Below are 18,943 nucleotides of genomic sequence, written 5' to 3' on the forward strand. Positions count from 1 at the left end.
AACAGTGGAAAGGCTTACCTAAAAATGGTGAGTTCATTTTTGTTGCTGTCGAGTTAGAATGAAGTGGGTTTTACAGTTTTCTGTTTGTAATAAATAATTAGAATATAAATGTATATACTAACCAGGGCAGATGTGTTTGTTGAGGTGGTGCTGTGAGCCAGTCCCAGGAGCTCTTCCTTCAGGGCACTGGGCAGCAGAAGAAGCTCCATAGTGTACTTGTCATCTCTTTCCTCGACGAAGGACTTGAACGCTCGTTTCACTGCCGGCTCTCTGTCACTCGGTAGACTTCGCTTTTCCTGGAAAACACCACAAACACACAGATTTTTTAAAAAGAGACTGTACAATTACTAGAGTTACAGACTAGACTTCTAGACTTGCATTGTATCATTGTGTATGCCCACAGAGGACAAGTGCCCTCACCAGGAATAGTGCTACAAACTGCTGAACCCGGCTCTGCGCCATGACTACGGGTTCCGCCCGGCCCAACAGACGCAGGCGGCCCGGCTCGGGCACCACCACTTCAGCACTGGTGTCCCGGATGAGCCTGTCGAGGAAGAGGCCCCGGGCCCCGGCAAAAATACAGTGCATGTCCACCGGGTACCTCTCTTCTTTTTGTAGTTCTGGGTCACAGAGTCCTCGAACATATTCCTGCCAAAACAAGTAGAAAAAAAACATTGATAAGATTGTATTATTTATTTGTATTATGACCGTACACCTTTCCCATTTGCTTTTTAAAAAGGATTTGGTAGAAACTACAAGGTAAACTGGGATCTCAAGAGTCATAAAATGCAAAGATTTTTAGTGGCAACTGCTTCTAAATATCTATGATTTCTGCAAAAGTCCAAATAAAGCACAGCAAAATTAAATAAACATAATCATTACTGAGCTAGAGTCAAAATGTCCTTCTTCGTTCATGAGTCTACACCAGTGTGTTACTGTAGAGAAGCAGCACTGACACGTGCTGAAACGAAACACTTGTCGGTGATTCAGGGAATCTCCTGGCTCTGGGAAAGGTCCGGATGAGTCAGCTGCAGGTGGGCGCAGTAACTTCCTTACGGATACTGTGTCAGAGTTCTTAAGCGTTAAGTGTAAAAGCTGATACTGAGAATGTAAAATGACTCAACAATGACACAGCGGGGCAGAAAGAGAACCAGCGTACAAATATTTGGGTGAGGCTTCCAGCATCAAAACAATAGATAAGATCTTCCAGTAGGTATGGCGCTTTGCCAAATGAGCTGAGATATTGTAGCTGCTGGCACTTAAACTTGAAATACAATTACAAATAAAAACATGGGATCAAGTTTACATTATTAGAACAAAACTCTGCTTGTGTTATTTTTGTGATGTTTAATAACACAATATCTTTGAGTTAGGGTTGCACTGGAGCTTCGTCCCCATGCAGAGGACTGGGTTGGATTCCGGCCTGGGACCATTTGGGCACTGGTTGCCCAAAACCATTTTCACAATTTATTACGATTTATATTAAAAAGGAGTGGCTACGCTTTAGCATAGGTTATGCCTAAAACCATCAAACCAAAGTAATTGTACAGAACTCTCCCTCTGTGTAGTCAAAGCCTAATTACACTAAAAAGGAAACTATGACATAATAAGTACAAACTATTTGACTGTAAGCTATGATTCAATTTATAAACTAAATACAGAAAGTTACAAATTGTTTGGCACTCTCCGAAAGTCAAGGAGACAGCAAGTCATTGCTATCTCTGTTAAAATCTATTTAAAACTGCGGCAGATTGCAGAAAGAGAAAATAATAAATGGTGCTATTTCCAATCACGTGCAGGATTTTTTTTGTGGTTAAAATTAGATGCAAACTGGTGAAACCACATTGCAAGAAAGCTTATTATGGGAAAATGGCAGTGATTTCCCAACTAGAGGAGCACCAACATAGCTTGGTATTCTTCGGCAGGAAGCCATTTATGACTCAGGTGTCATTCTTACAATAAATGGACTATTTCCAAATCACATTCTCAGTTGAATGGCAGAGCTTGGAACAGCTGGGTACAGTGAGGAACAACTTATGCACTAATATAATATTCACGACACAAGATGAAGTAGGGCTGCTCGATTATGGCAAAAATCATAATCTTGATTATTTGGGTCAATAATTTATATCACGATTATTAAAAACGATTATTCATTTACTTTGAAAACATCAATTTATTGAAAACAAATTGAACAGTATGTTTTTAACAGTTGATTACCCTGAACTTGAAGTATAATTCAACTGAAAAAACAATAAAAAAAAGAATTAAAAAAAGTATAAATAGAATAATAATAATAACAATTTTTAAATTGTTTTATTTCGATGACGTTGTTTTCGTAATCGTTGCAAGCCAAAATGGTAATTTCGATTAAAATACGATTAATTGAGAAGCCCTAAATTGAAGTGGGACTGATGCTCTTAGCATAAATAAATGCTACCAATGCTAACAGCTTTTTTGCATGTGTAAGTGTAGTGTATAATATCTGAATGCAACTGAGACCTGACATCTTTAAAATTGAATATTGTTCAACACAATTTTAGATGTTTTAAATCCAAGCCCTTTAATTGTAATGGTTATCATGAAATAAACAAATGCAAATAAATAATTTTCATGAGGATTTGATTGTTTCTTTAGAAAAATCAAATGAAGTGTTTAATGCACCAATGAGAACATTATGGAATAGGGGTATACATGACTACATCATAGATGGCTATTGCAATCCCAGGTTCATACTAAGGTGCCATCTGCGATTCCAAAGTAAATAGGCAACAGCTAAACTTCCCAGGAAATACCCAGGAGTCAATCTCCAATGAGGTGTTGAAATATTGATTTAGAAATAATGGTTGCCTAACTGACATTAGCTTAATAAACTGCCCTTGATATTTGCATCATTTGCAAGAGGAATTATACTATAATTGTGAAATAAATGTATTTTTGTAATATCTGTGAATTAGGCCTACCCCCAACAACATGGTGACATACATTTCTGAAAATGCTGAAATGTTATTCTGAAGGACAAAGGCAAAAAATACATTATGTTTGTTTCCCAGAGAGAGAACACAATTCTCAACTATTTGCATGTGTCACTGTCTAACTTTTGTCAGTTTATTGTTGCTTGACATTTACATTGTGGCAAACACTACGCAGTAATACCAATAAACATATTTTGGAAACTGAACTGGTATATGTGACCTTGTTCTTGACATTATCAGGGGGCTTATTTCGCAAGGCAACAACACAATGACGAAATCAAATAGACTCCATATGATATTCTTGACTGGACACCACAATATAAATAATGTGGTAACTGTAACATAATGTTAAATATGACTACCTATGAGCACCTTTCATAGAATATGTATCTACATTTAGGAGTGGGTGAGATTATGTTATTGAGGAAGTGGTTTCTAAGGAGGAAGAAACCTATATTTGATATTTCTTAGTGGCAACAGTTTATACAAAGTTAACTTTTAGCAGCAGGCTTCATGGAAACCAAACAAAACAGAAGCATATTCAGGCCACATCCAATGTTAATATGACATCCATTCCCAGTTCTGACTTTATACAAGTACCATTTGCTGGTGTGTGACGAACAGGAGAGACAGGTGCCAATCCCCGGACACCGAGAGACACCTGCGCATCAGCGACAACAGAGCCTGGTTGATATTCGGTCTTTTCTTTGATAAACACAACTCGTTTCCACATTGTTCTCTTAACTTATCGATAAAAAAAGGAAGCAAAACAGTCTAACAGGACCTCACCTTTGCCTTCGACACGTCGTCTGTGTTTCCTATGAGCTGCAGCCATATCTGCCGTGATGTTTTGCTACCCAGCGGCAGTCCCGTGTGGTCCAAAAGACCGATAATGGTGAACGTTACTTTAAAAACCTGCTCCACTCGAGGCTTGGCAGCTTTCAGCTCATTTTCTTTCTCCTCCAGCACCGTAAACTCGTCCACGGTGGGGGTCTCGAGCTGCTGCCTCGCGGCGGCCGCAGGGAGCCTGCTGCTCGGCTGCTCCTGGCACGTTAGCTCGGTGACTCGCCTCATCCCGAGGAGGGGCCGCGTTGTTGACATTCCGAATCTCAGTCTGCCCGTCGCTCCCGACAACGACGTCTTAATATACAAACCTCTCGGTGGTGTAAGGAGCCTTTGGCGTTTTCATGGTCTCTTTTTGTGTTTACTCCAGAGCAACAAGGCGACGTTAACAGTGTCTAACGACATGAACACAGAGGTAGAGCTAGCTTGATAACTCGGAAGCCCCGAGTGACGTTTCCGGAAAGTCCCAGTGACTGCGTCATCAAAACACGACAGTTAAGTGGCCGAGATGTTTATCTGCAGTGGTTAATGGTTAAAGAGCATCTTGCAGGTTTTTATTTTTTCTACATTCATGCTTAAACTTGTTTGAAAATTACAATTAAAAAAGTGAATGCGGGATTTGATATGTTTTACGCGACATAAGGGCAGGAATTCAGAGGGAAAGGAGCAATTTTGAGCTCTGCTCTTAAAAACGGCTTTTTTTTAAGGTCATACGTCAAACGCGTCATATTACATCACACAGGGGACACATCTCCGCTCTCTGACCGCGGGTATAGTAGAGTTGCGTTGAGTAGAGCGGTTGTGTTTTAAGGAGCTGGTATTTTTCGGTAGTTTTACATTGTATTTCACCATTTGTAATCATGGTGCAGTATTGTGTTTGTGCAGGTTGCACAAATACCAGCCTGTCAGGACATCGAGTCCACAGTAAAAAGGACCGGAGCTAGCGTTCGTTCCTGGGTGCGTTGTGCATCCACCTCCCTGCAGCACATACTCTCCACAGCTTTATCAGGAAACCATATTACTTCTCTCTCGCGTCTCTCCTCCGGTACACAGCACCGTAGTGTGGAGTTGCATTAGGTAACGCGAGATACGGCTGATACTTGCGCATTAGTTTCTGTTATGGATCAGTATCAACAGTCCTGCCAGTAACGTTACTATATTATCAATGCTACGTTAGTTATAGCCTGATATATGATAGCTAACTTTACAATGTTGTGATGTGACGTTAGCTAACATTCTGTAGCTAACGCCGGTCACTCACCAAGATAGCTGCCCAGTTCTCCACTGGTTCTCCTCACACCACAGCTCAATTTCTCTCCGATGGCCGTTATTTATTCTAATCCTTGGCTGCTCCTGGTCTCTTGGACGCCTAGCAGGCTCATAATTATAAGGTTGTGGTCCGTCATATGCATTCGAATATTCATGTTCAACTTCTTCTGTGTCGAAACTAGCATTGGGATCCATGTTTATTAATACAGTACACCGGCTGCTCTCCCACTTGTGTCCCCCGTGTTACGTCACACGCGGGAGGTCATGCTTTTTTATGCGGAAGTAAACATTTCTTACAAAAACGACGCCAGATGTCACTGTAGTGTATATTTCTGTATATTTTTTTGAAAATCTAGTGTATTCATCATTTTCCTACACATTTATTCACAGGTGTCTTTAACCTGGAAGTTGCTCTTTAAGTACTCGGATATTTAACATAAGTCACTAACCGTAGCAATACCACAGGCACAGCGAAGAAAGACTCAAGTGCTACAAGCATCATGCTATTTAAAATGCTACTTAAGTAAGAGTACAAAATGGCACCTGCTGATGTACCAAAAGTAGCACCAGTAAGCCTACTAATTTTGCTCAATAGCCCATTTCAGAATAATGTAGGTAGGCTATATTAGATTATTGCGACATATTGCAGGATAGCTTGTGAATGAATACCCTTCTGGTATTTCATAGTTTAATTGCCGAATTAATTTTTGTATTATTAATCTGAATCTAGAAATTAATAGTAACTAAAGTTATCAAAAATAATGTAGTAGTGTAAAGTGTTTAACATTTGTCTCTAAATTGTAGTATAGTGAAAGTAGACATATTAAGTAGCGAGCTCAACTAAATGTACTTTCCACTGTTGCATCCTAATGTGTTGTGAAAACAAATGCAGTGACCTACATTTTTATGACAACAACATAGATAAAGATCTTGAGATTAAATGATAGTAGTAGTATGGTACCAGCATCTGTGTTGACACAGTGTCCTTGTTTAAAACAACAATAAAGCTGCTTAGTTAGATAAGATCAGTGTACATAGCGTGGGCAACTATCACAGGAATACAAATGATGTAACAGAACGGGATTTTTTTTAAATATAACTTGAAAGTTTGCATCAGTAAAATATCTGCAAAAGTAGGTAATTCAAATTTCTGTGTCATGTCTTGTAGAGTGACTCTGTCCAAATGTAACTTGATATGCTGTTATATTTTAAGTTAAAAAAACAGATAGACATTCTAATTAAATTGTGTTTAACCAATAAATGTAAACAGACACAATTTATGTATCTTTACTACACATTGGTTGACTACTTTTGATCTTAAAATTACACAAAAGCAAGGCAGGCTTTCATTGTGCGGAGAGCAACTTTGTAAGCTTAATTGGTGCCTCACAAGATGTGTGCCTAATAAGGATATTAGTTCTAAGAACAGGGTTTCTGTCCGATTTAGATTAAGTATCTGATAAGGAATGATGTATGACCCTAAAAGAGAGATAAGCAGGGGCGTCGCCTGGACCTGAAAACATTCGGGGCTTAGCCCACAGTGGCGGCGGCGCTACAGTGGAATTTTTTACTGCAACACTCCCCACAAGCACACACACAATACAACCGCGACTGTTACAATGAAGGCTTGATAATCAGCTCACAGCATAAAGGCAGGGGTAAAGTGCTATATTTTATGATTGGGGAGCGGACCTCACCTCCGGGGGTCCGGGGGGATGCTCCCCCGGGAAGATTTTTTTTTAAATATTGAAGTTAAAAGCATCAATTTTGTGCACTTTAAGAGCAACATTCCTGTTAAATCCCGAGCCTGTTTTTCAGGTTTCAGGCTCGAAAATGACATTCCCAGAACAAATGACCATATCTTCCCTTCTAAAAGGGTTAAATTAATCATCTTTTTTCTCAAAGTAATGATAAACCTGTCAGTTGGATGTGGAAAAGTCAGATTCAATATAGATGTTTTTTATTTTAAAGAAAATTCAGATTGGACATGGTAAAAAACTGTAAATTATAGTGTCCGTCCAAAACATATTTTGTACTTATAGTGAAAACTAACCTTGGATGATGGGTTAGTAGACTAAAAGCTTTAGGAATCCAAAGTACAACATATAATAAGTACCCTGTATCAAGATTGATGCAAAACAAGTGATATTTGACCTTTTTAGACAGATTTAGCAAAGAAAACCCTCTTCTGGGGCCATTTGGGTGGATTTTTCACATCTCTGGCTCCCCCTGCTGGATTTTGACATATGACATATCTTTCTAACCGTCAGAGCCAATGGAATCGAGGGGAACTCCCACATAGTCCTTATTTGGTCATGTGTGTGTGTTAGGCTGCTGCATTGCCAAGACCGGAAGCAGCAGCCACTCTGGTGGCTACCATTAGCAGCTAACTTTTGCTCTGCGATTTTTACATAAAAATGGAATTATGGATTATAAATAATTCAAATGATTGCCCAGAAATGTTATCAACCTATGGATTAACCGATTCAGCCGCGTTTTTTCTCGTTTTAATGCCATTGAACACGTCTTTTGATCAGATTAACAGCTACGGTGAGACGATCTCCCTAGAAGCTACGTAAAGGTACGTGTTGTGATGTCTGTCTTTGCTTCCCCTGTCGCAAGTTCGGATCACTCAGTGATGATACTATATACCTAAATAATCTGTGGAACCTCAGCTTTAATCAGATATCTTGTATGTGCAGTGACGATAAGTAATAAGGGTACTTCTATCTTGAGTTCTGTGCCAATGTCCGTTAGCATTTTTCGCTAAGGGGTCATTTAGATGCTTCTTATGAGACTTGTGTTTTGTTTTGGTAAGAATGGTTTATATCGTCAGTTAGCTGAGATTATTTCTGTTGATCTGGTATAACACATTCATAGGTTCTTAAATATTAAGATCCCCTTAGACACAGTGTCCTGAGAAAAAAAACCAGGGTACCCGCCGGCGGGGACCTTGGGGCTTAACAGGTTTTAAGAGATCTATGGATACATCTCTCAACACCCAGATGAAACAGAACTGTAAACAGCTTTACTTTTTCTTTATGCATATTTTACAAATCACTCCCCTTTCAAGCTGTATTCTAGTTTTACTGTCATATAGTAGGCTATTTCATACCTGTTTTTCCTTTATTCTCTTATTTTTTTTATACTGATAATGATCATATGAAGGCGTGCCGTGGGAATAATCTTTTGAATAATTTGTGGCCAAACCGTTTGAGACCCATTAAGATAACTTAGACTAAAGTTAACTATCTAAACCCTGAGAGAGTCCTTTAGCTCCCCTGAGCCTCTCAGTCTGACAGGAGAGGACTCTCCTCCAGCTTGTTGTGGAACAAACAGCTCCTTATGTCCATTAGTGCAGCTAGCTAACCAGATGCTTAAACAACACGGTCCCTGCTGGCACCGGTCGGTCGGTCTCTCTCTCTCTCTCTCTCTCTCTCTCTCGCTCTCTCTCTCACACTAAATGCGCTATTGCCACACACACACACACACACACACACACACACACACACACACACACACACACACACACACACACACACACACACACACACACACACACACACACACACACACACACACACACACACAGAGCTTGAATGACACAAGCACACGTTTATTTACATGCAACTCTCTGATTGGTCTGGTGTCATGCCTCTGTGTTGCATTCACTGAAGACGGGAAATTACAGTCCGGCCGTCCTCTCTTGTGTCATGATGAGGTTCACGTAAGGCATGGTTAATGTATTATATTATTGACGGAGAATTGTCCGGAAGTCCCGCCGCCAAAAACCGGAGGTCCCGCCTCGAAAATCCATTTGAAGTGGCACCTGTCACTCTGAAATCAGACCTTTGACCCTCTTATCCAGGGATGGGCAACTTTGAGGATTGTGAGGGCCAAAAAAAAATTTCCTCACTACCAGAGGGCCACTTCGTGACCATTCACTTCCATCGGCAGGATACTATATCCACAACATTTAAATAGCCAACTTTAGCTACTAATTTAATGAAAATAACTACATATATATAGGCAATAAATGTTTATTGTACCAAACACTAACACTGAGTTTAACAACGAATATTCATCTTCGTATTGTGTTTCTATGCTTCCCTCACATTCCATACATAAAACCAAGAACATATGCATTTTTCTGAACTTCACCCACAGCTGGATCAGTAAGCTATACATCTTAATGAGATACTTGTGGCCTCTCCTGCTGCTGCACAATAGACTGAATGTCAATATCAACATTTGTACATCCGATTTGCATGAGATGGAACAGTGTCTCATCTGTCAGTCTGTTTCTCTCCCTTGACTTGATGTGCTTCATCATAGAGAAGTTGCTCTCGCAGATGTAAGTATTGCCAAACATGCTGGCCATTGAGAGCGCAAAATCCCTGAGGAGTGGAAAGCGGGACTCGGGTAGCAGTCTCCAAAAGGAAATTCCCCTCTCCTGGCGCTTTGCTAGAAAGGGGTCTGACTGTAGTTCGCACATTTCAAGCTGCAACTCAGGGGGCTGCTCGATGATTGCAGCCGAGAGGGGGTTAGTGAATAACTCGATGCGTGGCTGCATGGTGTGGAAATCTTGAAAGCGCTTCTTAAACTGCTGCTGCAGTGTTTCTATGTCGGCTCTGTACTTGGGTAATGTTTTCTCACATTCGGGGGCATCTTTGCGCATCTCTTCACATGACGGGAAGTGCGCCAGATTAGGACGGTCGGCTGAAAATCCGTCTTTAAACAGAGTCAGTTTAGTAACGCATGCGTTCATGTGCGCATATAGATCCAACACGGTTTGGCATCTTCCCTGTAACCGCATATTCAGGTGATTAAGATGCGAGGTAATGTCCGCAAGGAAAGCCATGTCGAGAAGAAAATCTGTATTCCTGAGTTTTGCGCAGTACGCACTTGTATCACATTGGATGGTGTCCTCCAAGAACACAGGGATTTCTGATGAACACAGGGAAAACCTCTCCAAGCATTTTCCACGGCTCATCCACCTTATCTGTAAATCACCGTATGCGGCGTTCACTTCATCCAAAAAGGCTATAAACTTCCTGTGATTGAGAGACTGGTTCCCTCCTCGAATGAGATTAGTAGTCTTGGTAACTAAATCCATGACATGGCTAACGTTCGTTGATTTGGCACACAGAGCCTCCTGCAATATCAAAACGAAATTTGATTTAGCCTGATTTTTTTTTTACAAAGAATGCCCACATTCAAAACCATTAGAATAGATAACAATAATGTTACCCACCTGATGTATGATGCAGTGCACTATTGGACAGTCAACGCCACTCTGGCGGAGGAGGCCGGCAAATCCAGTGCGCTTTCCTTGCATTGCTGGCGCACCATCGGTAACAACAGCTGAGAGCTTGTGAAATCCTCCGTGCGCACTTACAACATTTTCAACAGCGGCGAAAATATCTTGTCCTTTGGTAGTGCCATGCAAAGAAGCCAGTTTCAATAACTCCTTGTGCACTTCAAATGAACTGTTAATGTCCCGTGTGTAGATGAGAAGCTGGCTCACATCAGTCACATCAGTGCTCTCATCCAACGCTAAGGAAAAGTATGCACAGTCATGCATGACTTGTTTTACCTTTTGTTCGACATGATTTTGTATTTCAAATATTCTTCGTGTCACTGTCCGACGGGACAAAGAGACGGTTTCAAAGTTTTTAGCCATGTTGTCATCTCCGAATGCTTTAGCCATCTGGACTGCACAACTTTTCACCATTTCGCCGTCAGACAGGGGCTTCTTAGCTTTAGCAAGCTCAAGGGAAACGGCATAAGACGCCGTGAGAGACGATTGCTGTGTAGTCGTGGCTCTGGTAAAAAAGGTCTGCTGCATATTTTCCCTTTCAGGTCAGCAACGATGGCGACTCTGGCAGCTCCTGTGTGCTTTTCATATTTGTCTTTATGGGTGCTGTTGTAGTGGCGACTTAAATTGTAGTCCTTCATTGCCGATTTAGTTTCAAGACACACCAAACACATAGGTTTGCCTTTGAATTCTGTAAACAGATAATCTATTTCCCATTTTGGCTGAAAGAGACGGTTTTCTAGGTTCAGTTTTCTTTTTTGGGCGCTCATGTTTCTTTTCCCGCTAACGGAGGAAAGCCGCGAGGTAAACAGAAGACAATATACACTTGGCTGCAGGCCTCATGAATTTGGGGGGAGCGCCCTCTAGCGGTGAATATTATTAATTACAAGTGGGGTCTGGTTCAAATGATTTGCTTGTTTACAACTGTGAAACCAATATATTTTTGTAAATTGACTCGCGGGCCGCCCAAAGTGAGGGCGGTGGCCACATGCGGCCCGCGGGCCGCCAGTTGCCCATCCCTGCTCTTATCTATTCTGACCTTTGACCCCCTTATATTTTATGACTTGTTTGTGCGAACGTTGCCCTATAGCGGCAGATAAGCCCTTTGATGTGAATCCTTTTAATATCTTACTTGATCACCTTTGAACACCCTTATCTTTTATGACTTGTTTGTGCAAATGTTGCCCCATAGCGGCTGATAAGCCCTTTGATGTGACCCTGTTAATATCTTACTAGGTCATTAGCGGTCAATGATAAACCAGATATAACCCTGATAAGGATATGGCGCAACAGGGGATGATAAGACTTGATCAGCCCTTTGATGTGAACCCTGTTAATATCTTACTAGGTCATGATCAGTCAATGATCAACCAAATAGTATAGCCTTTATGGTAATATCAGATCATATGACATTTTATAGTTTCATTGCTTTATTAACTATAAGGAAGCCCCTATGAAGTTGTGTTTCCCTGGATGATGGAAATAGTCTAAGTGCCATGTTAGGGGGACATTACGGAGCTCATGAGTCCGCCCTTCAAGGCTCTTGGAGCGGATAAAGAGAGGTGTATTTACTGGTGTGTTTCCTATGATGATGTAAATAGTCGAATTGCCATGTTAGGGGGACATTACGGAGCTCATGAGGCCGCCCTTTGAAGCTGGAAGATCGGACAAAGAGAGCTGTATTTACTGGTGTTGATCCCTGGATGATGAACATAGTCTAAGTATTATGTTAGGGGGACATTAAGGAGTTCAGGAGTCAGCCATTTGAGGCTTTGTTAAACTTAATGCTTTTTTTGCTTTTGATTGTGTTACTAAGATACTTTTAGATACACTTTGAAGTGTGCAACTGTCACAATCTGTCTTTGTTGTGTTTTTTCTTGTCTAGATCTGTCTTTTGTTTTCTGTCTGCGTTGTTTTGTCTTGTTTAGATCTTTCCTTGGTTTCCTGTCTGTGTGTGTTCCCTCCTACCTGTTTACTGTTCCCTCTTACCTGTTTACTTGATTGTGTTCACCTGGTGCCCCTGTGTTTTCTCCTCCATCCTCACCTGTCTCTTGTTTCGTTGATTAGTCTTGTGTGTATTTAAGTTCTGTTTTTGCTGTCTGTCATTGTTGGTTTCTTGTTTATCTGTGACTGTGTTCACAGGGTAGTGTTCTGTTTGTCTGCGTTAAACCTTGAAATAAAGGTATTTTCTCCGTTCAATCTGCATTTGGGTCCTGCCTGTTTCACTCACCCTAACAGAAGAAACCAACCAAGGATGGGCCCAGCAGATCCTTTTGAGCTGGAATTACTCAGTTTTTCCTTTTCTTGGCTGGCTGCTCTGATAAGTGGAGGGGAGCGTCCGGAGTTCAGCAGCGAGAAGCTGCTCTGGCTGAGGCGCACCAGATGGCTATGGAGAAACCAGGTTTAGTGAAATTCTTACCTGGCTGTATTTTGAATTTCCTCTCGGTGTGTGATTCCCGGCCTGCTAGCCCCAGGCATGCAAGCTCCCTGCCTCCCAATTCCCAACCTGACACCATACGCCTCGGTGTGTTCCGTCTGTAGTAAAACTCTGCTTCTTCCCCAGTTCCTGCTCCTGCCCAGGAGTCGTTCTCTGGAACTCGTCTGGCTTTTGGAGTTCCACAGAGCCTCCAAAAGGCTCCTAAGAGAGGGAGTCGCAAGTCCAGACTAGCAGCCCGAGCCCCAAGAGTCATGGTTCCGGCCCCAGCAGCCATGGTTCCAGCCTCAGTCCTGGCCCCAGCAGCCATGGTTCCGGCCCCAGCAGCCACGGTTCCGGCCCCAGCAGCCACGGTTCCGGCCCCAGCAGCCATGGTTCTGGCCTCAGTCCTGGCCCCAGCAGCCATGGTTCCGGCCCCGGCAGCCACGGTTCCGGCCCCAGTTCTGGCCCCAGCAGCCATGGTTCCGGCCCCAGTTCTGGCCCCAGCAGCCATGGTTCCAGACTCAGTCCTGAGTCCTGGCCCCAGCAGCCATGGTTCCGGCCCTGGTTCCGGCCCCAGCATCCAGGGTTCCGGCCCCAGCAGCCATGGCTCCGGCCCTGGTTCCGGACCCAGCAGCCATAGTCCCTCCTCTAGTCCCTCCTCTAATCCCTTTCCAAGTCCCTTCTCTAGTCCCTTCTCTAGTCCCTTCTCTAGTGCCTTCTCTAGTCCCTCCTCTAGTCACCTCTTGAGTCCCCTCTCAAGTCACCTCTTGAGTCCCATCTCGAGTTCCCTCTCCAGTTCCATCTCAAGTCCCCTCTCCAGTCTCCACTCAAGTCCCTACTCAAGTGCCGTTGGAGGTTCCGCTGGGGGTCCTGACAACTCTGTGTCCTGTCCCGTTGGGGGTCCCGCCGACTACTCGTCTGCGGGGGTCCTGCCAACCCTATATCCTGTGCCGTTGGAGGTCCCGCCGACTACTCTCCTGCCGGGGGTCCGGCCAATCCAATCCAATCCTGTCTCGACTCCTTACCACCCAGAGACTATTCTATATGACATCCTTAGCAGTACTAAACATGTCTGTGAACCCTTGTCAGGACAGAAAATGCATGTTTCTTGTTTCGTAGTGACACGGTCACAGGCAAAATCCCAAGCAAATCCTGGTGTCCAGGCTCTTCCAGACTTATGTGGTAGTCTGTGCAGTGCTGGAACAAAAGAGCCAAGGAAAACACGTCGGCAACGGCGGTTAGAGAAAAACGCTTGGTCACCTGTACCTGGTGAAATGCCTGGCAATGCTTTGTCAAATGTAAAGTGGGAAATACCAGAGAATATGACCATATTGCAACAGTCTGATCCCTTGTTAAAGTCTGTGCTAACCAAGGTGTTAATCAAACCGCTCAAGTAGGTGGTGCAGCATACTTTCTCCACAATGACCTGCTTTATGAGGGGGAAGAGCAAGACCGCAGGAGATTAGTTGTGCCAGGTAGCTGCAGATCCCTGGTACTACACCTCGCACACACACTTCCATGGGCAGGACATCTAGGTCACTATAAGACGTATCTCAGACTTGTATCTAGGTTATTTTGGCCTTCAATGTACACTGATGTGCAAAAATATTGTAAAACATGCCCAGAGTGTCAGAAAACTTGTCCTCTCCGCAAATCAAACCGAGCACCCCTCCAAACCATGCCGGTGATAACAACCCCGTTCAGGCGGATTGCCATGGACATTGTGGGGCCCCTGGAAAAAAGCTCAACAGGATACCAGTACATTCTTGTGGTATGTGACTATGCTACTCGGTTTCCTGAAGCTTTTCCTCTCCGGTCTATAACCACCCCAAAGTTGATCAGTGCTCTTGTCCAGCCGTTTTCTCGTGTAGGAATCCCACAGGAAATTCTGACGGACCAGGGAACCAACTTCACATCACGCCTGATGGGTCAGCTGCATAAGGAGTTGGGGATAAAAACTATCAAGACGACTCCTTACCACCCAGAGACTGATGGACTTGTTGAAAGGTTTAACCAAACCCTCAAGACGATCCTAAAGAAGTTTGTATCTGATACTGGAAAATACTGGGATAAGTGGTTACCCTTTCTACTCTTTGCCTACAGGGAAGTGCCTCAAGCGTCCACCAGATTTTCCCCGTTCGAGCTACTCTACGGCTGGCCAGTCCAAGGGCCCTTGGATCTGTTAAAACGTAGCTGGGAGGAAAAGGTAACAGACAAAAAGACAGAAGGGCAGGGTATTTTGCAGTATGTCTTCCAGATCAGGGACCAGTTGGAGCAGTACCGAGCGGAGGCCGGGCTCAATCTAATGGATGCCCAGAAGACTCAGAAACGATGGTACGACCAGCAAGCACACAACCGTGGGTTCAAACCAGGTCAAAAGGTCTTGTTACTCTTATCTTCTTCCTCTAGCAAGCTACTGGCCAAATGGCAGGGACCGTTTGAAGTGTTAAGGAAGATGGGGCCTACGACTTATGAGATCTTGCACCCGGAGAAGAAAAAAACAAAACAGACTTATCATGTCAATCTCCTTAAAGCATGGGAGGAAAGAAGCGGCACTCCTCCCGTCACCTCACTACTGGCCCGCAGGGTGGTTGAAGAGGATGACTCCGAAGGGGTAGTGGGTGCCTGGAATCAGCAGCCAGCGAAGGTCGATCTCTCCCACCTCGATGGTAAGAAGCCAGTTGACTTGCAAGTTATTTTTGATACCCTTCCCCACTTGTTCACAGAAACCAGGCTGGACAGGTGTGTTGCAGCATGTAATCCGAGTCAAACCGGGGCAGAACCCAGTTCGCCAGGCATGCTACAGAGTACCGGAACGTTTAGTGGAGGCGTTGAAGGAAGAAATCCGCTTGATGCTCAAGCTGGGAGTAATCGAACCATCAACCAGTGAGTGTAGTAGCCCTATTGTCATTGTACCCAAGAAGGATGGCTCCCTCCGCATTTGCATTGACTTTAGGAAGCTGAATGCCATCTCCTTCTTTGATGCCTACCCAATGCCCCGGATTGAGGACCTGCTGGAGAGGATTGGTCGAGCCAACTACATCACTACCGCGGACCTCTGCAAGGGGTATTGGCAGGTCCCCTTGGAAAGCCAGACCCGGCACCTCACTGCGTTCAGAAGCCCACTTGGCCTCTTCCAGTTTACTGTGATGCCGTTTGGTCTACATGGTGCCCCCGCAACCTTCCAGAGGTTAATGGACAAAGTTCTTCTGGGGTGTGAGGACTGCAGTGCTGCCTACCTGGATGACGTGGTCATTTACAGCAGGACCTGGGAGGAACATCTCGATCACCTTCGTCGGGTCCTAGGTGTAATCCATGCCGCAGGACTCACACTCAACCTACAGAAATGTGAGTGGGCTAAGCAGGAGACTCGTTACCTTGGGTATCAGCTGGGGAACGGTGAAGTCAGGCCGCAGGTGGACAAAGTTGAGGCCATCCTGAACAGTCCGAGACCTTGTACCAAGAAACAGGTCCTTTCTTGGCCTGTTTGGATGGTATCAACGTTTCATTCCGCAGTTTGCCACTCTAGCAGTTCCGTTGACCAACCTCACGTGCAAGGCTGCTCGGAATCCTGTGGAATGGAATGAAGAGTGTGAAATGGCTTTCCAGGAGTTGAAGAAAAAACTGTGCTCGTCTCCGGTACTGCAGAGTCCTGACTTCGAAAGACGCTTCCTGGTTCAGGTTGATGCCTTTGGAGTGGGAATCGGTGCAGTGCTGGCTCAGGGAAAACCAGGAGAGGAACGTCCAGTGTTGTATCTCAGCAGGAAACTTCTGCCCTGTGAAACCCGGTACTCCACCATCGAGAAGGAGTGTCTGGCAATCAAGTGGGCATTGGACAGCCTAAGGTACTACCTACTCGGGAGGGAATTCGACCTACAGACGGACCATAGAGCCTTGACGTGGATTCAGACCATGAAGGACCGGAACGCCAGGGTGACTAGATGGTATCTTGAACTACAACCGTTCAAGTTCTGTGTGTGGCACAAAGCAGGCAAGGAAAACGTCACCGCGGACTACCTGTCAAGGCTGCCAAACATCGTTGATGCAGGAGAGGAGGGTGGTAATGTGAAGAAGAAGCCTTCACCACAGTTGGCATAGGGGCATGGTAAAAGACACACTGAGGGAAACACATTAATAACTTACCTGGACATTGATAAAATAAAACACAAGTCATTGTTTGTTCAAAACAGATTTATTGGAAGTCTTTTACAAGTAACCTGCTTACCCTCTCCTTCAAGGTTGTGAAGGCCAAACAGAGCAACAGCAAGAAGCAGCCTTAAGTAGAGGCTCAATCAGTGGGAACACCTGTGCTCAATTGGAGCATACCATGTAGTGCATGGGTACGGGTGGCACTTTTCTTGCAAGTGTAAAAATGTTATTGTTTGGGGCTTCTGTGGTCAGAAAGATATAATATGTTGACCTATTTTTATTTGTTGTGTTTGGGTAATTTGTCTTGCATTGTTAATGTGTTTGTAGATTAGAATGACATTGGTTATGGGGTATAAATAGTGGATTGTCCTATGGGGAGGGGCTTAAAATGTATAAAACCCTGGCCACAAGTGTTTTGGAGGAGTCTGACTGTGGCTGTAGAGCAGAGAGGTACCAGCTATATGTCCTCGACCTGTATGTATATATGAGTTTTTTTTTTTCTTCCTGTAAAATCCTTGTTACTTTGTGTTTTTTCAGCATGTTGGCTGTCAATAAAAGCACCTAAGGATACATTTGTTGTGACTCTAGCCATCTTATTTAGTTCCTAGTTTTTTCATCAAACCTTTTTGTAATATATGGGGTCAGAAGTGGGATGGCCAGTCGCAAAAATGGACGTGTTGTTAAAAAACGAACTGGACTACGCTCTGAGCGAAAACCTTTTATAAAGAAGGATGAGGAATGGGACACAGCTGTGACGTCAGAGGAAGAAGGAATATCAATTGGTTTTGAAACCCAAGGGGCAAAACCGAAAATCCAGCAGCGGCAACCTGGGCCATCTCCAGGAGTGGGTCCCTCAACCGCTGACATGTTAAATATCTTCAGGGACTTCATAGCGGTTCAGCAGAGGAGAGATGATATCCTACAGGAGGAGCTCAGGGGCCTGCAGGTCTCAGTTGAGGCCTCCCAGCAGCCTGTCCATCGCCACAGGGGGGGTCCACACGTTGACGTTGGGCCTTCATTGATGTCTTCTCCTGACAGATTTGGTAATCCTTCTGGAGGTGTAGCGGCAGTTCATCGTAAGGAGCCAAAGATACCAGTGTATCAAAATGGTGAAGACATTGAAAATTACCTTCTACGCTTCGAACGCATGGCAAAGACATGGCAGTGGCCAAGGGAGGAATGGGCCTGTCGACTTGTCCCTTTGCTAACTGGCAAAGCCCTGGAGGCTTACACAGCGATGGATGAAGACATGTCCAACTGCTACCCAGATCTGAGGGAGGCGCTGTTGGTCAAATTTGACATCTCCCCAGAGACCTATCGTCAGCGGTTCCGGGCCACCTCATCGCCACCGGGGGAGACACCGACAGAATCATACCACCGGTTGAAAGGGCTCTATCGCCGCTGGATGCGACCGGAGCAGAAGAGTAAAGAACAGATGGGGGAGACTATCATCCTAGAGCAGCTGCTGCAGGTGCTTCCTCCAGATACTCATACATGGGTAAAAGAACATGAACCTGAGGATGGTCTTACAGCATCCAAGTTGGCCATGCAGTTCCTGAACGCCAGAAAGGGGGCGACACCACGACCAACGCGGGAGGAAACCAGGGACTGGAGTCACCAAAGGGACAACTTTCCAAAGACTGGTCAAGGTAACCGGGGGGAATATGACAGGGGACCCTCTGCTCAGTCAGGGACTAGATGTTATTTAAGAATGTGACTGTTGTAAATTCCCCTTGTTTTCTTTGGTCTGCGTTGTTTCGCAGGGCTCAACATTAAGGACTGCCAGATGGCCCGGCGGCCATCTAGTATTTAGCTCGGGCAATGAAGTCTCACCTGCTGGTTGCCTGACCGGGCAATCTATTATGCCAGTATCATGCAGCTCGCGGATCCAGTATGAGTGACCCGACAGTGAAACTAAACATATATATAACTAGTTTAGGCAGAGGCGCGGGAAGGTATTTTCAGTGGGGGTGC

The 18,943-nt window shown here is 44.3% G+C and overlaps 2 protein-coding genes and 1 long non-coding RNA gene across 3 annotated transcripts in view; all 3 read right to left on the reverse strand.

The window, feature by feature from the left end:
* The window catches only part of n4bp1 (nedd4 binding protein 1), a 14,793-nt gene extending 10,482 nt beyond the window's left edge, over positions 1-4,311 (reverse strand). The window contains exons 1-3 of the mRNA XM_079681078.1: positions 3,765-4,311; positions 421-648; positions 123-296 (exon numbers count right to left, since the gene is read on the reverse strand). Coding sequence (XP_079537204.1) covers positions 123-296; positions 421-648; positions 3,765-4,076 — 714 coding nt within the window. The 5' untranslated portion in view covers positions 4,077-4,311. The remainder of the gene's footprint in view (positions 1-122; positions 297-420; positions 649-3,764) is intronic.
* Positions 1-18,943, reverse strand: part of LOC307038538 — a 295,724-nt gene that overhangs the window by 207,675 nt on the left and 69,106 nt on the right. The window lies entirely within an intron of this gene.
* On the reverse strand, positions 9,132-11,421 carry LOC307041713 (general transcription factor II-I repeat domain-containing protein 2A-like). The gene is made up of 2 exons (XM_079685199.1): positions 10,342-11,421; positions 9,132-10,242 (listed from the first exon to the last, which is right to left on the reverse strand). Exons 1-2 carry the CDS (start codon positions 10,933-10,935, stop codon positions 9,277-9,279), a joined length of 1,560 nt encoding a protein of 519 aa, XP_079541325.1. The 5' UTR covers positions 10,936-11,421; the 3' UTR covers positions 9,132-9,276.

The sequence above is a fragment of the Notothenia rossii genome (genome assembly GCF_949606895.1).
Source record: "Notothenia rossii genome assembly, chromosome: 5".
In the NCBI taxonomy this organism is placed as follows: Eukaryota; Metazoa; Chordata; class Actinopteri; order Perciformes; family Nototheniidae; genus Notothenia; species Notothenia rossii.